Source organism: Lactuca virosa, chromosome 6 (genome assembly GCF_052849685.1).
Source record: "Lactuca virosa cultivar CGN04683 chromosome 6, Lactuca_virosa_CGN04683_v6, whole genome shotgun sequence".
Taxonomy (NCBI): domain Eukaryota; kingdom Viridiplantae; phylum Streptophyta; class Magnoliopsida; order Asterales; family Asteraceae; genus Lactuca; species Lactuca virosa.
The window spans coordinates 188626261-188647632 of NC_136431.1; the positions used below are offsets into that span (position 1 = coordinate 188626261).

Sequence of the window (21372 nt, forward strand, 5' to 3'; positions counted from 1 at the left end):
TCATTTCTAGGTTGCATGTGAACTTAAGGGTTTAAGTGTTTTTCTGCCACATGTAAAATTTTATAACCTTGAAAACCCATCATTTATTGATTGATAAACTCATAAACTCGATTGAAGTTGATTTTAGCAATTGAAGGCATATGTTTGTGTCTCGGTAGAAAGAATAGAATTCGAAGTTCATCGCTCGTCAATCTGAATTGGGGGATCTATTCCTTATCTCCTTCTCGATTCTAGCCCTTTTTTATGTATGTATGTATCGGTAGCAAGAATACAATTCGAAGTTCATCCCTTAAGAATCTGAATTGCAGGTGAACATGTGCTCCAATTAATGAACATAAGTGCTCAAGAACTCGATGAACAGGGAATTTCATGTAGGTTATCTCCTTTCTCATTTTTCTGATTTTAGTATCAATTTGAAGGTTAGTATAGTAGACAAGATGGTTATGGCATGATTATGGTATCGTGTTGATTTGCAGAATGGTGAGATTGGTTTCTAATGGATTTACTGTCAAAACATATTCAAATGGAAGGTCATGGACTTTATGGATTGTTTTACCCTTGGGAGTTGGAAGAAGTATCCTCTTATGGTTTTTATGGACAGTGTTGTTCCTTTGATAAGTAATAGATACACACATAGATTTTTTATCATATGCAGTTGGTTTCGGGATAATGGCTTAGTTTGTTGGTGTTTAGTTATGTTGATGGATGGGTTTACCAATGGGTATTATATGGTGATTATCTAATATATATGGGAGATGTAAGTATTGGTTGGAGCATTTACATTTTAGCAGATGCAACATTTCATAATAGAGATTAGGTAGATGCAGTATTGAAAAGTGGAGTTATATTTCCTGTTTTGATTTTGAGAAATGAAGGTTTGTACGATTGATTTTTTTTTTTTTTTTTTTTTTGCAAACTTGTTGGATGTTGATGATCGTGAAGCATTAACATTTTTATGATTATTTTGGATGATAATTTCTTGTGCTTGTTAAACTTGGTACTAAACTTTTATGCTTATTGCTTATATTATTTGGATTATAGTTGGATTTATTAATTTTTGAACATTTTTCTTAATAATTAATGGTCCCCAATTAATCTCCACCTAGTCGATTAATTCATTGACCCAGTCCACCGCCTAACTACTGGCAAACGTTTTTTACAATCTTGATATATATATATATATATATATATATATATATATATATATATATATATATATATATATATATATATATATATATATATATATATATATATATATATATATATATATATATATATATATATATACACTCATTAGGCATTTGGTCCTGAAAACAACCTAATGAGAACAATCTAATGATATCTAAGGTACCTAAGGTAAATAAATATCTCCCAAATATCTTGATAAAAAGAATAACCAACAGTCTTAATTTCACTTGCATACATACCATATACCAAATGGTACTCGAACAAAGTAACTAAAACTCTAAACTTTGGTCTGGATATAGTTCTTTAAGCTACAATGAATGACTGGAGTGTATACCGTTTTAGAAGATTGGGCAAGATATTATTAAGGTCCAGGGTCATAGTTAAGATGGAGGCTCACACTCAAGTACTCAACCATGGGGCGCAACCCTTCGCTACTTTCTGCCAGGGACCCATGCTACATGTCCCAACTCACGACTATAATATGTCCTTTTGTTCGATGAGTAGGTGGTCAGTTGTTTTCGAAGCTCATGACCCTACAATTCTCAAAAGCTTGCACCAATTCCAAAGTCTGGTGCCTCATTATGAACCTTCTATTCCATTTTCATGTCTTTTTTCTTTTGCGAACTACATTATGGTAAAGTGTATTTCGTATACATTAATTCATCTGTACGCATATATGCATTCATATAAATCATGTTATTGTCCTTGCTGCTTTTCTGTTATCATTATCTCTTTCGTGGGTTGTCCAAAGAAGAAATGAGTTTGTCTGTGAACGTAAATGGCCATTCTAAAGTGCCTCCAGGGTTCCGGTTCCACCCTACTGAGGAAGAGCTTCTTCATTACTATCTGAGAAAGAAGGTTGCGTATGAAAAGATAGATCTTGATGTTATTCGCGATGTTGACCTTAACAAGCTTGAACCATGGGATATCCAAGGTGATTGATTCTTTATTCGTCACCGCATGAAAAGTTTAAAGTTCTTTTTAGGTTGCTTGTTCAATTCTAAACTTTTTAATCGCTTGTGACTTTGTAGAAAAGTGCAGGATTGGATCCACCCCGCAAAACGATTGGTATTTCTTTAGTCATAAAGACAAGAAATACCCCACAGGGACACGAACAAATCGAGCAACTGCTGCGGGTTTCTGGAAAGCTACAGGCCGAGATAAAGTTATTCACAGTAGCTTTAGGAGGATCGGTATGAGGAAGACGCTTGTGTTCTATAAAGGTCGAGCGCCTCATGGACAAAAATCGGATTGGATTATGCATGAATATAGACTTGATGACAACTCGATTAATATCAGCCAAGATTATGCCTCTGTAAGTTATTTATAAAGGAAACTTAACGTTTCTCACCTTCAAAAACCTTTTTCTGAAAGAAAAAAAAAACGAAACTGTTTTATGATTCAGGGCTCCAACATGTGCGATTCGGCTCAAGAAGAGGGGTGGGTTGTTTGCCGAGTGTTCAAGAAGAAAAACTACCACAAAGCTGTGGAGAGCCCTCAGAGATCATCTTCGGCTCCTTCCATTGATTCAACCACTAACATGCAACCTCTGAACAAAGATGGAAGTGTTCGTGATCAGTTTCTAGTGTACGTCAATGGCAGATCCTGCAAGCGAGAAATGGATTCTCCTTCGCTCAACAATATCACCATCACCCATGACTATAACCCTATGCAACAATTTGCAAACCCCCTTGATGACAGATTCATCCACCTCCCCAGACTCACCAGTACGACCACCATGGCCACCTCCGGTCACTTCAGCTCAGCCACCTTTGATCATCAAGACTCCACCTTTCACGCCCATAACTCCATGAACCACTTGCTTACAGAAACCGAACACTCTAGAAACACAAGTACGAACATGATCAACGAGCATGAGAGAAGAGTTCATAACCATCTTGACCACTGGGCTGATCTAGATCGCCTCGTGGCCTCCCAGCTCAATGGAAAACTAAGCTCATCGAATCAGTTGTATGCTTCCTACAATCAACCCAACGAAGAATTATGTTTCACAGTTGATCATGACGAGCAAGAACAATCACAGCTCCACGGCTCCACATCCATGGCTAAACCAGCTTATACAAGCCAGATAGATCTATGGAGCTTTGCCCAATCTTCATCACAATCGTCGTCCCCAGATCCCTTTTACCATATGTCGGTATAATTCACATCATTTCATTCCAGTTTACTTGGTATATTTTCCCCTCAAACATTTGAAGAACGACGTATCCATTATATATAATCCACTTTATCAGCTGTAATACAAAACAAATAAACCACTAAGGGCATACAATACATTGAACACTTTAATAGATTAGTTTAATGGATTGTCAATCTATTCTCCATATACCTCTATCAAACAATATATTAAACTATTTTGGAGTTCAACCGATTGTCAAATTATCATTTAATTCTTCATACACCTCTACAAAAAATTTCTTATAATGGATTTACAAAGTTTGATGGACCATATTTTCAATAATTAAATAGCTTCATTTATTTTCTCATTAAAAAGTTCCCTTTGAAATCAATATACATTAAAGGTCAACATGGAATCCGTTGGAGTTTGTATAAACAAGTAGGTAGCAATTTTTATCAGTATACTTGTTGACCATGATGTAAAGTCAAAATATATAGTATCATTGTATTGTGATTGATGGACACAGATATAAACATTCCCACATTTTTTTTTTTTTTGTGTGTATATATATATATATATATATATATATATATATATATATATATATATATATATATATATATATATATATATATATATATATATAATCATCATAAGCATGGAAAAGGTGATCTTTTGAAATTTTGATGTTCTAAATAATGGGTGGATTATGAAATCATGACACTGACACATCGTTGAAAATCGAATATAAATGATGGAAATGCATGCATTACAAAATAATCGATGGAGTTTAATTGGTTGGGTTGGATCGGTCCCATTTATAAAAGTGATAGATGATGATAACGATTGTCCAACCAACTAGACAATGTATGAAGGTGGACTATCAAAAAAAAGTTGGTACGATGAGAAATTGAAGGTTACAATACCTTAAAATTAACAAAGAACGTATCCAGTGAAATCATAGCTTTATAGTTAAGTATCCTTTGACAATCGTACTAGACTATACCATCGTATACAAAATCAAGGATATTGTCATATTGGTTTTCATTTAGTTACGTACGTATTTTTTAGGATTTACTAGAGCATACTGATTTAAAAGAAAGGTTGAGACTATTCAAGTTTATCACATGGAAATTTGTTGTGGCTTGGTCCTACATGGCTTTATATTAATGATGGGACTTTAGCAATCATTAATTAAAGCTTATTGATTATATATCTTGGAAAAGTCGTAATATGTTTTAGTTATGGTCTGTAACATAATCATTGTTAGCTTTGTAGAATTTGTTGAAATATGTGATACCAAAGTAATTTTGTCTCCACCAATGCCCATGAAGCCAAAATGTACAGTCTGCCAAATCCCTTTTCTATTTGTCACCCAGTTAATCGCTGCTACGTCCTGCCCACCATAGCAGCCAATTGCCTTGTTGTGGTGGTACGCAAATTTTGTATGACATTCCGTCGCAACACAAAAGTATTATGCAATATTTAGGATATTCTCATTGATCTGAGAGTGTGAAATACAAAGGCCATATTACAGCTTCTAGAAAGAGAAAGAAATGAACTGAAACTGTTGCTTCGATCATTCAACTGAAACTGTTGCTTCGATCATTCAATCCCAGGTCTTTATACAAAGAGTAAAGTAAGTTACGATAGGTTACCTAACTGCTAAAAACCTTCTAACAACTCTTAACTATTTAACTACAGTTAAATTACAAAAATGCCCTTGTATCTAGTAGAAGCTCCAATATTCCCCGCTGATGGAGATGGAGATGGAGAATAGATATTCTTCATTCCCATCTTCACCATAAAATGGCTTAGTGAACATGTCAATGAGTTGTAGCGCAGATTTAATTGGCATTAACTTTATAGTTTTATCCATTACTTTGTCCCTCACAAAATGGCAATCGACTTCGATTAGCTTCGTACGTTCATGAAATGTAAGATTCGTAGCAATTTGTAATGCAACATCATTGTCACAAAATAAAAGATTAAAATCATTATGAAAAATGCCAAAATCTTTCAAAAGTTGTTTTTAGCCAAATTCAGATGTTGTAATGGCCAAAATCTTTCGAAAGTTGTTTTAACCAAACCAATTTAGATGTTCTAATGGACAATCGGTTATTTCTTGGACTTCCATGATATTAAGGAATTTCACAAAAAGACACAAATTCCAGTCACTAGTCCCCTAGAATCTTGAAACTTTGCCAAGTTAGAATCACAAAATCGCATGAGTTGAAGAGAAGAAGATGACTTGACCAGGAGAAGTTTTTAAGTACCTTATGAGACGAGAGGCTGCATTAAAATGTTGAACTTTGGGATTTGACATAAATTGAGACAATTGTTAAACCACGTATGAAATGTCGGGTCTTGTTATATTAAGATACAATAAGCGTCCCACAAGTCTTCTATATTGAGATAGATCTGCATAATCTTTACCTTTTGCACAAAAAATTGACCTTGGTTCTATAGGGGTATTTTAGGTTTTGCTCACAATAAATGTAACGACCCAAAAACAGTGATAAAATTTTTTGTTTAAAAACAATTAGTTCCATACATCAAATATCTCAAAGTCAATCACCATACACAATGTCAAAACATTAGAGTACAAATAGGCAAAAGTGCGGAATAATAAGGGGGATGTTGTGTCATCACGTCGGGTTCTTCCCTTTCGTATTGGAAGTACCTGAAACCATAAATATAAACTATAAGCACAAAGCTTAATGAGTTCCCCAAAGTACCATATACCAAACATACAACTGAGCCTAGCCCTGGGATATATTTTAACCTAAAATACAATCATGGGCTTAGCCCTAGGGCCCAACCCTGGGGTCTCTTTCAACCTATCACATACTCATCGGCCCAGCCCTTAGCCCAGTCCTTGGGTTTATTTCAACCCAATCATACAAACATGTAAGAGTCACAAAAACAACTAGCATCTTACATACACAACTTAGTGGGCCGGTATTGGTGTCTTCGACCCACAACTACAGTGAAAAGACTCACTGAAAGAATACTATTGTTACGCACCACCTATTCAATCATATCAGATAAATCCTTAACTCTTCTTTCAACTAGGGGTTTGACCAAAAGTCAAATCATGTCAAAATTCAATGGTCAAAGTTGACTCGCCACATCGTCGCCATCCTTAGCCACATCGTGGCCCTCAAACGACAACACAGACACATTTTCCCCAGTCGGCACGCCGTGGCGACCTAAACAATATATTGGGCACTCGGTTTTCAGCAGTTTAATGGATTAATCTACTTTCTTTGATCCTAAGGGCTCCAAATTCCAGATCTGGCCCGAAATAAGGTTTAGGAGGATAAAGTTTCCAACTTTACCCATTAAGACCACCCAAACGGTCAAAATCTCAAACCATATATTTAAATAAGCTAAATAAGACATGACTTTCTCCATTAAGCACCTAACAAAAGTCCATAGCTCATTTACTCCAGAACAGATTCATATACTAAATCCAACACAAAAGTTAGTGATTTATAGACATGCATGTCCAATGCATGTCTTGAAGCCATAATGAGCCAAAAATGAGGGTTTTTCCATCGAAATATCATGCATGGATCAAAACCCCATAAGAATCCATATTTAACCCAAAAATTATGTAAAAAGTCCGAGAGATTCATAAAGTTGCAAATTTTATGATATTCTAACACTCTAACTCACATGAACATGAAGATTTAGGGACAAAACATAAGATCTATCAACCTAGCATGATAAAAATCATGTCTTGGACACTTTCAAAGGTCTATGAGATTGCCAACACAAAGGATAAGGACTAACTTGTTAAATCTAAGCTCACTTTTTATTTTTCCTTCATTCCAAGGCTTCAAAGAACAACAAAAAGGGTCAAAATAAAAGAGAGAGGGATTTAGGGTTTCTCAGATCTCAAAGAGTCTGATGGAGGTTGAGGGTGAGCAAACCCTAGCCTCCTCAGTCCTTTAAATATGGAGAAAAACCTAGAAAACAGGGTTTCTTACTTGCCAACTGTCATGTCGTGGCCTATACTACCACATCGTGGCGGCTTAAAAGAAATATGCGTCCTGAACTTTACTCGCCAGGTCATGGAACCTCCCCACCACATCTTGGCAAACCTTAAAATAACCAAATTTGCAAAATATAAAATACATCGGGATCCGGGTGTTACAACTCTCCCCGAATTGAATCAAACTTCATCCTCGAAGTCCTCCTTCGCGAATAACTCGGGGTAATGCTCTCTCATCTTGTCCTCCGACTCCCACGTCTGCTCAAAAGCCATCCGGTGCTGCCACTGTACCTTCACAATATTAACCACTTTTTTGCGTAAAGTCTTTTTCTTCCTGTCGAGAATTGTAATCAGTCTCTCCATGTAATCCAGGCACTCATCGACCTGAATGTCATGCAATGTGTTGGGTATAGAGTGTTACGTCATATGGGCTTAACGGTGATATTTTGATTACCCGGTTTGGGCCTGTCCAACCGTGGTTTAAGCATTAGGGTTTGCTTATATATTTTGCATGCATGTATAGCTTTAGCGTTAGACGTTCTCATTAATAGCTTTTGCATTGTAACCCTAAACACACCTCTACAGTCGAAGTTCTTCATCGAGCTCTTCTGAGGTGTGAGATATTAATCATTCGACATCTTTTGATCCATCCTTGTGTTCTTTGATTGCTTCATTCTTGTTTATATGTTTTGAATCTATCGATCTAATAGCGCAATAATCTCATCAATTGGTATCAGAGCAGGAGACTGTGTAATATATACGCATCTCTTCTGTTTGAAGAATCCATTAGGGTTTCCGCTTTTGTCGAATATATAGAAGCCGTCTTCTTCTTGTCGACGGTGTATCTGGTGTTCGATAAAACCCTAGTTTCAACTTTACAAGTCTGATTCAAGCAGATTAAAAGAAGAAGTTTTTCATCATGTCTCACGACGATTCTCAAGTCAATCCAATCAACATCTCCAACAGTATAGGATCCACTACGATGGTTCCCATTCTCTATACTCAAGATTATGAAGTATGGGCACATCACTTTGAAGACTACGTCGTTGGATCTGAAGACAATGACTATCTCATCTGGGAAGCAATAGCATTGGGTCCGTTTGTTCACTCTGGAACGAACAGAACGATCAAGACTCAAAAAGAGTATAACCAACTCTTAGTGGACGTAGATAAGATCCCTCAAGACGAAAAAGACAAGGTGTTATGCAATGTTAAAGCCATGAGAATGATCATATTCGCTTTGCAAGCCGATACTTTCCGTTTAGTAAGTTCGTGCACTACAGCTAAAGAAATATGGGATAGGCTGAAAGAATTATATTCGACTGATGAGGATCTAGAGCACTCGATCCAAACCCTATTGCTCTCTGAGTTCGGTGCTTTCGAACAAAAACCTGAAGAGAAACTAATTCAGACATTCGATCGTTTCAACCATCTGCTTAGTAAAATGATGAAGTATGGTATTGAAAGGAAGGTAATCGAACAAAAGGTCACGTTCATGAATGGCTTAAGACCCGAATGGATGGCAGTGGTCTCGACTGTGAAGGCACATGAGCAATTTAAGTCCTACTCGTTGGCGAAACTAATGGGTATACTTAAATCTCATGAAAGCGTGGTGTCTAAGGAAGAGAAAGTAGTTTCGGGTGTGGGTTCTCTGGCCCTTGTGTCTAAGAGCAAGAGTGTGGCAGACGAAGAGGAAGAATCTGATATGTCAGAATGCGATCTGACTAATGAAGAATATGCAATGATGGTAACGAACCCAAAGAAGTTTGCTCGTAAAAAGTTCCCTGTCAGCAAGAACCGAAACTAGCAAGGAAGCTATAGTTCTGAAAAAGACGAAAGAGGAGAGCAAGAACACTACTCAGAAGGACGATGAGAAGAAGGAGAGCAAGCTTGTGGGAGATTCAGGATATGACTGCAACTACTGTCATGGCAAGAACCACTTTGCTAAGGATTGCATGCTGAGAAAGATGTATGAGAAAAAGGATGATGAAGATGACGAAGCTTACCACATGCGAAAGTTGGAGGAGATAAAGAAGAAGAAAGCAACTAACGTTTCTATGAATGCTTTAATTGTGCAGGAACATGTTATTGATGATGAGTTTGGTGGAGTAGAAGTCTGGTCTACAGACTCTGAAGATGAAGAGGTACGCATACCCTCGCATGGAAGAGCTTATGTGGCTAGAGAAGGAGTTACTGACTCAGCTGGGAGATACTTAATGGTAACAACCGAAAGTAAGCATGAGGAAGTGAAGCTTAAGGAAGACAAATGTTTCGCTGCCAAGCCTGTGAGTGAAAAGATCAGCGATTGCGATCAGTTGATCAAGAAGGTACAATCTATCCTAGAATCACTTAAAATACCAGTAACAAACTACGAAAAAGAATTAAATGAATTAAAATTCAAGTTTTCTAACTTAATTGGCAGTCTTATGCAAACTCGCTTAGCAAATTCTAACCTAACTGACCAACTCAGTAGGGAGTCTTCCAAGAGTGAGGAAAGAAGGATGTGGATACAGCAGAAGGAGTCGGAGTTAGTTAGGGCTAGGGATGAACTTATTTATGTGCAACGAGACAATTTAAAGTTTTTAAAACAAAGAAATGTTTTCTGTTTGATTGCTAAACGCTTATATACTAACATCACCCAGTTACATCTAGATTGTGAGATAGGTAAAAAGATTCATAAAATGATTTTGCCTTTCCTTGAATTTAAGGAGGACGAAGTCATTGCAGAATGTGAATCTATAATGTCCTCAGATGAGCTTTCAGTGACATACAAATATGGACTGGACAAAATTGAGGCTTTTATTGAGTCCAAAGAACATAAATGTATGTTAAAGAATTTGGTGGACAAAAATGATAAATTAAAAATCAAAACCGAGACCATACAGAAGTTTGACTCATCCAATGTCAAATTAAGTTCAGAAAATAAAATGAATTTAGAAACCACTTCTGAATTTGATGAAGAAAGTGAAATGAGCGAAATTTCAGTAGAGGACGAGATTGACTGTTCAGAATTTCTCAAGAGCGAATCTGAAACAGCAAAATCGCTTGTATCTGAAAATTCCATTGAGTTCGATCGCATTTCCAAGGATAAGTCCAAGGTCCTCAAAGAAAAGGCGGTAGTTTATCAAAAGGTGCAAACAGTGCCAAACCAAGTATATGCTGTTGAAGGAATAACTAAGAAACAAACGGCAGAGTTGACCTCCTTGGTGGACGAAAATGATAAATTAAAAATCAAAACCGAGACCATACAGAAGTTTGACTCATCCAATGTCAAATTAAGTTCAGAAAATAAAATGAATTTAGAAACCACTTCTGAATTTGATGAAGAAAGTGAAATGAGCGAAATTTCAGTAGAGGACGAGATTGACTGTTCAGAATTTCTCAAGAGCGAATCCGAAACAGCAAAATCGCTTGAAACTAAAAATTCCGTTGAGTTCGATCGCATTTCCAAGGATAAGTCCAAGGTCCTCAAAGAAAAGGCGGTAGTTTATCAAAAGGTGCAAACAGTGCCAAACCAAGTATATGCTGTTGAAGGAATAACTAAGAAACAAACGACAGAGTTGACCTCCTTGGTGGACGAAAATGATAAATTAAAAATCAAAACCGAGACCATACAGAAGTTTGACTCATCGAATGTCAAATTAAGTTCAGAAAATAAAATGAATTTAGAAACCACTTCTGAATTTGATGAAGAAAGTGAAATGAGCGAAATTTCAGTAGAGGACGAGATTGACTGTTCAGAATTTCTCAAGAGCGAATCCGAAACAGCAAAATCGCTTGTATCTGAAAATTCCGTTGAGTTCACTCGCATTTCCAAGGATAAGTCCAAGGTCCTCAAAGAAAAGGCGGTAGTTTATCAAAAGGTGCAAACAGTGCCAAACCAAGTATATGCTGTTGAAGGAATAACTAAGAAACAAACGACAGAGTTGACCTCCCTTGTTGATAAAGATAACGATGAAGGTTGTGACAACTACTTCTGGTCTGCACCCATAGACAATGCAGACGAAACGGTTGGCCTGTCAGAGCGAACCTCATGTAGAGTCAAGGGTAGATACGTGGCTGAACCCATCAACAAACCTTCAAATTTTGATAATCCAAGTTCAAGCGGTGCGAAAGAGATACCAAACGGACCAATGAAAGCATCAAGCATATCTTCAACAACCGAAGAACATGAGGAGAAACCAAAACCAAGAGCGAATATTCATAAATCTCAAGAGCAACTTGCTGAACAGAAACGCCAGAGGAACAAAAGATACATGAAGAACCTCAATGAGAGAAAAAAGTTTTGGCAATCCCAAAACCCTAATTATGTTCACTCTAAAAGGGCGTCCAATCCCAAAGCAAATGACAAATCAAGGGACAAATCTCCTTCAAGCAATCAATGCCACACAAGTAGTCAGACAAACCGAAAAGGAAGTTTCGGTCCCTACTCTTACTACGCCAAGAACCGAAAAGGAAGTTTCAGTCCCAACTCTTACTACACCGAGAACCGAAAGTCAAGTTTCGGTCCTAAATCCCATTCTCCTCACTCGCAACCAAAACCAAACTCGGTGAAGGATATCAAAGGAAAGGGAAAGCTCGTCTCAAATAATGAAGAACAAGTTAAGAAAAAGTCAACTAACCTTAGGACTCCAAAGAAAAACTCAACTGAAAAATCAACAAATAATAACACACCCCAATTGAAGCAAGATAAAAATAAAATCAAAGTTTACACCAATAAACGAAAAGATGAAACCACATTAACAAAAAGAACATATTTGGTTGATCTTTCTGTTGCAATTCCCTATTCTGTAAAAGACTCACTAGGGCCCAAGAGACTTTGGGTTCCTAAATCTGCTTAATTTTGCAGGTTATCAGTGACGAACAGTTTGACGACGAATGGTATATTGACAGTGGCTGCTCTCGTCACATGACAGGAAGGAGGGAAGAGCTTAGGGAGTTTCGGTCCCTTAAGGATGGTGGATGTGTAAAATATAGAAACAACTCATATGGCACGATCAAAGGATATGGGATGATTACAAATGGCGAATTTTTGATTCGTAAAGTAACTTACGTGGAAGGATTGCAGCATAATCTAATCAGCGTCTCTCAACTGGTTGTGGGAACTGGATTAAAGGTTCCGTTCGATGACGAGGGTTCGGAGATCATCGAGAAGAAAACTAAGACAGTCCTGTTGAAATCCATGCGCAAAGGCGAGATGTATCCTCTGAATCTTAACCAAATAAGAGGAAAGCCAGCTGTATGCCTGCTGACAAGGCCGAACTCAGATGAAAGTTGGTTGTGGCACCGAAGACTCTCGCACCTGAACTTCAAAGATATTAATAAGCTGGTGCTTGGGGATCACGTGCGTGGACTTCCTGTTCTTAAATTTGACAAGGAACATCTGTACGCAGCATGCGAGATGGGCAAGCAAAGCTGAAAGAGTCCCCCTTCTCGTATCAATACAAAGATCATCGAACCTCTTGAACTACTGCACATCGACTTATGTGGCCCTTCGGCTATCGAAAGCATCGATGGTAGTAAGTTTATATTTGTAATTGTTGATTATTTTTCACGCTTTACCTGGGTTTTCTTTCTTAAACAGAAATCAGAGGCGACTCCCAAGCTGAAGGTTTTTATCAAGCAAGTGGAATTGCAGCTGCGAAAGGTGGTAAGAAACATAAGAAGCGATAATGGCCTAGAGTTCAAAAATAAAGACTTTGAAGAGTTTCTAGCTGAAAAGGGAGTAACTCACAACTTCTCTGCTCCCTATACTCCACAACAGAATGGGATAGTTGAAAGGCGAAACCGTTCATTGTGTGAAGCCGCTCGAACCATGCTGAGTTTCACTTCTCTTCCATTATACTTCTGGGCAGATGCTATAGTTGCTGCTTGTTACACACAGAACCGGTCCTTCCTCAACAAGAGATTCTCCATCACTCCATACGAGATTTTGAATTATCGAAAGCCCAATGTAAAGTTTTTTCATTTTTTCGGTTCAAGATGCTTTATTTTTAACTCCAAAGAGAACCGAAACAAGTTTGATGTAAAGGCAGATGAAGGAATCTTTCTTGGCTATTCGCTTACTTCAAAAGCATATAGGGTTCTGAATAAACGCTAAAGGAAAATTGAAGAAACCTACTATGTAACTTTTGATGATAATTACATGAAGAAGATTCAAGCAGGCGAAGGTTCAACGGAGGAAATCTTTCCGGAATCAGGTAAAGTTTCAATTCCTATTTCCAATTTGTTTGAAGAGTACATGCTGCTCTTTGATGAACCAGAGAAGGCGATCCACTCGGAGGCAAAAACAGTAGATAACAATATCGATACCTTGAAGAAAATCATCGATGAAGCTACTAAAGTCATGGAAAGTGAAACTCAACAACCAACCGAGAAGCAGACTCAAAGCGAACCTACTGCAACAGGTGATCATCCAGCTACCAATGACCCTCCAAGAGAAAGCTCTATACTCCAGGGGGAGGGTTCGTCTACACCAAAAACAACTGAATTGCCTTATCAGGGGGTGAATCCATCACAAGGCCCAACCCATGAAGGTTCATTCGAGGGGGAGAATCCAGATTCTGACATTCGATACGCTTCGCCATTTGAGGGGGAGAATGAAGATGAATCAGAACTTGAAGTAGAAGTAAATGCTGAGCTGGATCCTGCCTATGATCCAAATTACCCTCCTCTCATAAAATGGACAAAGGATCATCCTAAAACTCAAATCATTGGTGAATCATCTGAGGGAGTTCTCACACGCTCTCAACTGAAGGCGAAGCAAGCTGTTTTATTCTCTCAAGTAGAATTCTGCATGTTTAATTCGTTTGTCTCCAAAATTGAACCAAAAACGGTAAATGCTGCTCTTGATCACTCTGATTGGGTGCAATCTATGCAAGACGAACTTCATGAGTTTGAACGAAATTGTGTTTGGAGGCTGATTCCCACACCAAAGGATGTATCTGTAGTCGGTTTAAAATGGGTTTTTAGAAATAAGTTAGATAAAGAAGGCAATGTAATTCGTAACAAAGCGAGGCTCGTGGTGAAAGGATACTGTCAGGAAGAAGGAATAGATTATGAAGAGACCTTCGCTCATGTAGCAAGGTTGGAATCAGTGAGAATCTTTCTGGCATATGCTGCACATAAAAACTTCGAAGTTTTCCAAATGGATGTAAAATTTGCTTTCTTGAATGGAGAAGTAGAAGAAACGGTATATGTTGAACAACCACCCGGATTTGTGAACGAGAAGTATCCTGATCACTGCTACATCCTGGATAAAGCAGTTTATGGTTTGAAGCAAGCCCCGAGAGCCTGGTATGAAACTCTAACACGTTTTCTCAAAATGTCAAAATTCTAACAAGGTTCAGTTGACCCAACCTTCTTTCGCAAGAAAGAGGGCGAACACTTAATGATAGTTCAGATTTATGTCGATGACATCATCTTCGGCTCCACGAATCCTAGCTTAACAGCTGAATTCAGGAAGTTGATGGAGACTAAATTTGAGATGAGCGCAATGGGTCCGATTAACTTTTTCCTTGGATTGAATATAAGACAGGGACCAGAAGGCATCTTCATTAATCAGGAAGCGTACACGAAGACTCTGTTGGCGAAGTTCGGCATGACGGGAGATTCCAAAGTAAAGGTTCCAATGGCATTTGGCACGAAACTGACTCCATCTCTTGAGAAACCGGCTGTTGATGTGACTCTCTATCATCAAATGATAGGGTCCCTTGTGTATCTCACGGCTAGTAGACCGGACATAATGTTTTCAGTCTGCTATTGTGCAAGGTTTCAAGCAAATCCAAGAGAACCTCATATGGTTGCAGTGAAAAACATCTTCCGGTATTTGAAGCGAACCTCGTCTCTTGGTCTTTGGTATCCTGCAAAATCTGGCTTCTTTGTTCAAGCCTTCTCGGACGCTGATCTTGGTGGGTGTGGACTGGACCGAAAGAGCACAACCGGTGGGTGCCAGTTTCTCGATGGTAAACTAGCTGGCAATCAAAGAAACAAACTTGTGTGTCTCTTTCCACAGCTGAAGCTGAGTACATCGCTGCAGCATCCTGTATATCCCAAGTCATATGGATACAAAGCCAACTTAGAGACTATGGCTTATGCATGAATAAGATTCCTCTCTACTGTGACTCAGAAAGTGCGATTCGAATATGTCACAATCCGGTGCAACACTCGAAGACTAAACATATTGCACTAAGATACCACTTCATAAAGGACCATGTGGAAGATGGTAACGTTGAAGTTCACTTCGTTCGGTCCTCAGATCAACTTGCTGACATCTTCACTAAGGCCCTACCAGAAGCAAGCTTTAATAAAACTCTACAAGGCTTGGGAATGATGGAAGCTGAGTCGGTACCGAAACCCCTTCCGTTTCACAAAAAAATTGGAGAAGCGAAATAGAGCGAACGCTCGGTCTATTTCGGGTCCAGAATTTTCGGGAACCGAAATGAACCGAACGCTCGGCCCATTTCGCTTCATCTTTATGAAGTTTGATTTCGGTTGTATGTTTTGTATATCTTGTCTATCTTTTCGCTTACCTTTTATTGCTCTTTTACTTTAATTCCAAAACTCCAAAAATATTTTTCTTTTCTGTTTTTATTCTTTTTGAGAAATATTCAAAACTCCAAAAATATTTTTCTTTTCTGTTTTTATTCTTTTTCAGAAATATTCAAAATTCCAAAAGTATTTTTTCTGTTTTTATTCTTTTTCAGATATATTCAAAATTTCAATTTTTTTTTTGTTTCGTTTCGTTTTTTTTTTCACGTTCACAGATGCTATCTCAATTACAATTGAAGCTGGGGCAGGTATAACACTCTTCTCTATGTACTAGTTAAGTGTCCCTAGAAGCATGTTGCTGCATGTAGACCAAAGCCTCCTAGACTCTGAGTGAAGCCTTAATGATTCGATCGACACCTATCGTTTCTTCCCAATTAGGCTGCTAAATTCACTCCAGTCACGAGCTACCTTACTCTTCTCACAGTGAGTTAAGAGTTTTCTGCTTTGTCATTCTTAATTCGCAGAGGTACTTTCAGCTCTTTAACGACCTCATTTTTCTCCATCACGTTTCGCTCCACAATCGTAACCCTAGAGATTCTCAGCTATTACCACTAAGGTTTATGGTTACACAACATATGTGTTGATGATCTTAGACACGCTCACCACGTGCTGAGTGAGACCCAAAATCCAACACCTTGAATGAATTGACGGTGAACGCTAAAATGTTCAAGCTATAACTTGTACCTCAAGAAATCTCCTTTTTAATTTTTGATTGATCTTTATGATACTGTATATCACCAAGACGTTTCTACCCATAAGATCCAGTTTCAGATTTGTTTTTGAGATTTCTTATTATTATCCAGTCACAAAATAAATTCTCCAACCTACTTGTTCAACAGACCACATCGGTCTCACAAGTACTTCATCCTTCTTTCGGTCTTATTTTAAGTATCGAAGTTCGGTTGAAGCTATACCACCCACTAACTCCTATACTTAAAAGATGCCTTTCAATGTTTCTTAACAAACATTTGATCATATTTCACGGGAAACCACACAGACACTTCTCAGTCTCTCTTGACTTTGAAGGAAGAGATTCGTGCCCGGGATCATTCGTTTCATGTCTTCAAAGACATCACTTATATCCCATACATATCTTGCATTATTTCTTTTTCTTTGGCACACTCTTGCATGAAGATCTTTATGATTTTCCAAACTCTTGTTTGTGGTACTAATGGCATTTTTCAGATTTGTGCTTTCGGTTCTAACAGATATGGTGGCTCCCTTTCTGATGGAGGAGCGAAGGTTACTTAACATGAAGCATTTTCAAAATTGAAGAGCCGGTAATTGGATAAGAATTCCACATGACTCATACGATAAGAATTTGAATTGGGCGCGTGAATTTGAAACGGTTCCTACACCCACGCCTGCTGACGTATATCTAGGGAAACCAAGCTGTCAAATCACGCTTTTTCTGGCGACGTTTCAGAGATCGTATCATCATCACATCGAATATTTTCTCTCTTCTGGCAACGGTATAAAAGGGGTTTCTCACACCTACTGTACCTCCTTACCTTCTTCAACCTCTCTCTTGAAAACAACAGGCGATATACAACTGTTCATCTTCTTCTTCACTACAACAATGGCGGAATCATCCTCTCTTCAAGATCAAACAACTTCATCATCTTTGCTTACGATAAAACCCAATCAGAATCTCATCATTCAATTGGACCCTTTCCTTTATGAATCTCATCACAGGTCTATTTCACTGCTTCCTACGACAAACGCAAGGAACAGATATTTTTCGATATCTCTGATCAAAAGACATCTGTATCCAAAGCATGCTTTTGTTCACTGCCAGGGCTTGCTGCAGATGCTTCTGTCATCTCACCGGATTTCATAACAACAACTCAGTTGTTTTCAATGTTCTATGACATGGGATACACGGACGTTCTAACTACGGTGATGAAATTCAAGAAGTCATGTTTACCACCTCAATGGAATGGTCTGCTTACACTTCTCTACAAGGGGTTAGTAGAAAGGGTTGCAGGGTCATATGGGGGGAGTAAAGGTTTCATGACCATTCTTTATGGTCTCTACAATGGAATGAATTTGGATTATGGTTCACTAATCTGGTCACAACTGGTGCAGAGTCTCAACTCCTCCTCCAAACACTCTGAGATTTCATGCGGTCGTTTCTGGACATTAGTCACTCGCAGAGCTATTGAGAGTTTTCAGATTCCTGTCATGGCGGATGCTCTACTGTCTTCTATTGCTACTTTTCACACGGTCAAAATTATTGTAACTGACCCTACAAAGTTCATATACATCGGTTCTATTCCTGAATCAATGACCTGATGTGTCTCTAGTGAAAGTAGAGTCATGGCTGATTATAGGAAATTGCCTCCTTCGGGTCCACGCCAACTCGCTCCTGAGATGCAGAGTGCTTTGGAGGTTGCTGACAAACCGGCCAAGAGGGGGAAGAAACCGGAGTCTAAGAAAGCCAAGACCGAAGGTCCCTCATCTCCTAAAAAGCGTAAGGCTGATAAAGCTGCACCTTCGGCTTCCAAAAAGAAAAAGGTCAAGAAGATGGCTAAGCGACCAAAGGCACCGACGCCTTGTGCTTCCAATGAAGAGGACCAACCAGCCAATGAAGAAGAGGAAGTTCAACACGAAGGCTTACCAAGGGGAAATAGTCCTCCCCGATCTCCAACTCCTGAGGTACAGATTCACGTTCCTACTCCTCCTCCTTCTCCAAAACAAACTACAATACCAATCTTGGTTGCTCCCGTTCCACCGCCTGTCACTTCTCAACCTACTACTACTGCTCCACTACCACCACCAATCTTTTCTCAAGCTACAACAACCACAACCACTGGACATTCGGTGAATGTCAAGGTATCTTATACGGGGGCACATACCGTTGGCATTGACACCCCTGTTACCACCAAACCTCTCTCACCATCACCTTCAACAGACTCTGAGCCTACTCTGGGAGGTGAAAACTTTAATTTTGACTCCACTTATTATAGTCCTTATCGACTTCCAAGTGATGATGATGATGCTCCGGTGACAAAGCTCCATTTCAAAGATCTTCATGATAAGCTTGACAAATTGCTTGGTACCTCAGCAACTTATTCAGATGTTGTTTTAAAAGCTTTTCTTGACACTGCTCTTCAGCAATATACAGCCTCAATTGACGAATCTACAAAGGTTGTGGATGCCTCCACATCTACCTGCAAGAAAGCTATAACAGAAGTAACAGATCTTGTTCGTGATTCAAAGATCTTTTTGGAATCACTCAAAGGCCATGCAGATTCCAATGCTGCAAAGGTTATTGCTTCTGTTGATTCTCTCTCAAAGTCCCTTCAAGAAGAGAAAGAAAAATTTGATTCTGTTCGAACTGAGTTCCAAGCTGATCACACTTCTCTTCTCACTTCGGTCAACTCTCGCCTTGATAAGCTTCAGGCTGACCTGGCCATGGAAAACAAGATTATGGACGAACTTGCTCGAAATACTACACAAATTGAAGTCCAGTCAGCTCATCTTGCTCACGCCCAGAAGGAAATTACATCACTCAAGACTGAGCGGGCAGTTCTTAAAAGTAGTGTTGGGGATGTTCTCTCGATTCTCAGTAATCTTGTCAATGCTCATGATCCTGTTCTCACCCTTACTATCAGGAATCACTTGACAGCTAAACTTCTTCCTACTATTTAGATATTGAGTCAGATTCAGGGTGTTACAGAACCCGTGGTCAGTCCGCAACAACGGGGAGAAGCTGATCAAAATCCTCCAATTCCACCCAAAGTTATTATCGAAACCGAACCAAAGGTTAATGTAGCTTCGGGTTCTGGTGGACAGGAAAAATTGAAGGGTGTTGTGGAAGATAGTGATGATGAAGAAGAAGAAACGATTGCTGAGGTTTTAAAGATGAAGAAAAGGGATAAAGAGATTGATGAAAATTTGATATTAGTCAGAGACGAAGAAGAGAAAGAGAGAAAGAAGAAAGCAGATCAAGATGCTCTGGTTTGCAAGCAGGCTCTCTTTCCCACTTGGACCCGGGAAATATTAATCAAAGAAGCGATTGAGTCTCCCAGCACTCACTGGCTGGAACCTGTTGCTTCGTTTGAATGTGAAAACACGAAGGATTCTCAATTTGACATGCCCATCACCTGTAGGGCATTCGTGTTCCATTGTTTTGATTCAACGGTTGAAGTCCCTTCTCCTCACCTACAGGTCGATCGAGATCTAATCGATTATTATCTTGAATTTGCCCGACCCCAATACTTGACATGGAGTTCTCAGAAAATAACCTATGTCAAGGTATTGAAACCGAATGCTGCTGGGAAATTTATCAACGTGAAGTTCAGGGTGACCCGAGGTTCTGATAACTCGGTTCATATGATTTCTTTAGCTGATCTTCAAAACCTGAACCCACACGATTGGATTCTACTGTTCAATATTCTGCTTACTAATCAAGAGCAGTATGGGCCAATCCTCGATCACATTAAGAGAATGTTGGCTTCCTACATCCATGAAGTTGCTAAGATGGATCAGGAGATTGCGAACGTTTTGAGAAAGAAGCTGATTGTGAAGAGTATAGGGAAGCTGAGTAATCTAAATAAGATGAAATTGGGCAAGATAGATCCAGTTCATCACACCGTTATGTTCACTAGAAGCGAAGGTGAAAAATTCCGTTTCTCTCTTGTTGACAAACACATGTTCTCCACTTCCTGCTTGGAGCACGTACTTGATATAACTCACAGGTGTAAACAGAACAGTGTTTCGGATAAGAAGAACTTCTCTGACATGCTTCGGTGGTATATAACTTTTCGTCACACTCTTTTGGCCATTATACCGAAGGTGTTCAAGACAGTGAAGAAGTCTGCTCTTTCTCAACCGAACTAATCTCTCGCATCTATTGACGCAAAGGGGGAGATTGTTGGGTCTAGAGTGTTGCATCATATGGGCTTAACGGTGATATTTTGATTACCCGGTTTGGGCCTGTCCAACCGTGGTTTAAGCATTAGGGTTTGCTTATATATTTTGCATGCATGTATAACTTTAGCGTTAGATGTTCTCATTAATATCTTTTGGATTGTAACCCTAAACACACCTCCACATTCGAAGTTCTTCATCAAGCTCTTCTGAGGTGTGAGATATTAATCATTCGACATCTTTTGATCCATCCTTGTGTTCTTTGATTGCTTCATTCTTGTTTATCTGTTTTGAATCTATCGATCTAATAGCGCAATAATCTCATCACAATGGAATCACCACAGAATCATCATCTAAACACTTCCGTTACTGAGAGACATGCAAAGTCTTGTGGATTTGACTGAGCTTATCAAGAAAATCCAGTCGGTATGTAACCTTGCCCATCCGGGCGATAATCCTAAAGGGACCAATAAATCGGAGGCCCAAATTTCCCTGCTTCTGAAATTAGACGACGGTCTGCTTAACTCTTCTGCTAGCTTTATGCGACTCGCAACCTGGCACGCACTTGTTGTGTCAAAATGGTGGTCTTGAGCACTACTTCAGTACTCCCCATGAC

At 38.9% G+C, this 21372-nt stretch overlaps 1 protein-coding gene across 1 annotated transcript; it reads left to right on the plus strand.

The window, feature by feature from the left end:
* The first annotated feature begins 1784 nt into the window (after positions 1-1784).
* On the plus strand, positions 1785-3593 carry LOC145120421 (NAC domain-containing protein 43-like). Its single transcript, XM_079056244.1, has 3 exons — positions 1785-2125; positions 2223-2506; positions 2597-3593. Exons 1-3 carry the CDS (start codon positions 1885-1887, stop codon positions 3353-3355), a joined length of 1284 nt encoding a protein of 427 aa, XP_078912370.1. The 5' UTR covers positions 1785-1884; the 3' UTR covers positions 3356-3593.
* Positions 3594-21372: the final 17779 nt, after the last annotated feature.

Bases quoted from the DNA above. Each gene is read 5' to 3' on its own strand.
- LOC145120421 (XM_079056244.1), top strand. From the start codon at position 1,885: ATGTTATTGTCCTTGCTGCTTTTCTGTTATCATTATCTCTTTCGTGGG. The intron at 2,126-2,222 runs GTGATTGATTCT...GTGACTTTGTAG, and splicing joins TGAACCATGGGATATCCAAG to AAAAGTGCAGGATTGGATCC. The intron at 2,507-2,596 runs GTAAGTTATTTA...TTTATGATTCAG, and splicing joins TCAGCCAAGATTATGCCTCT to GGCTCCAACATGTGCGATTC.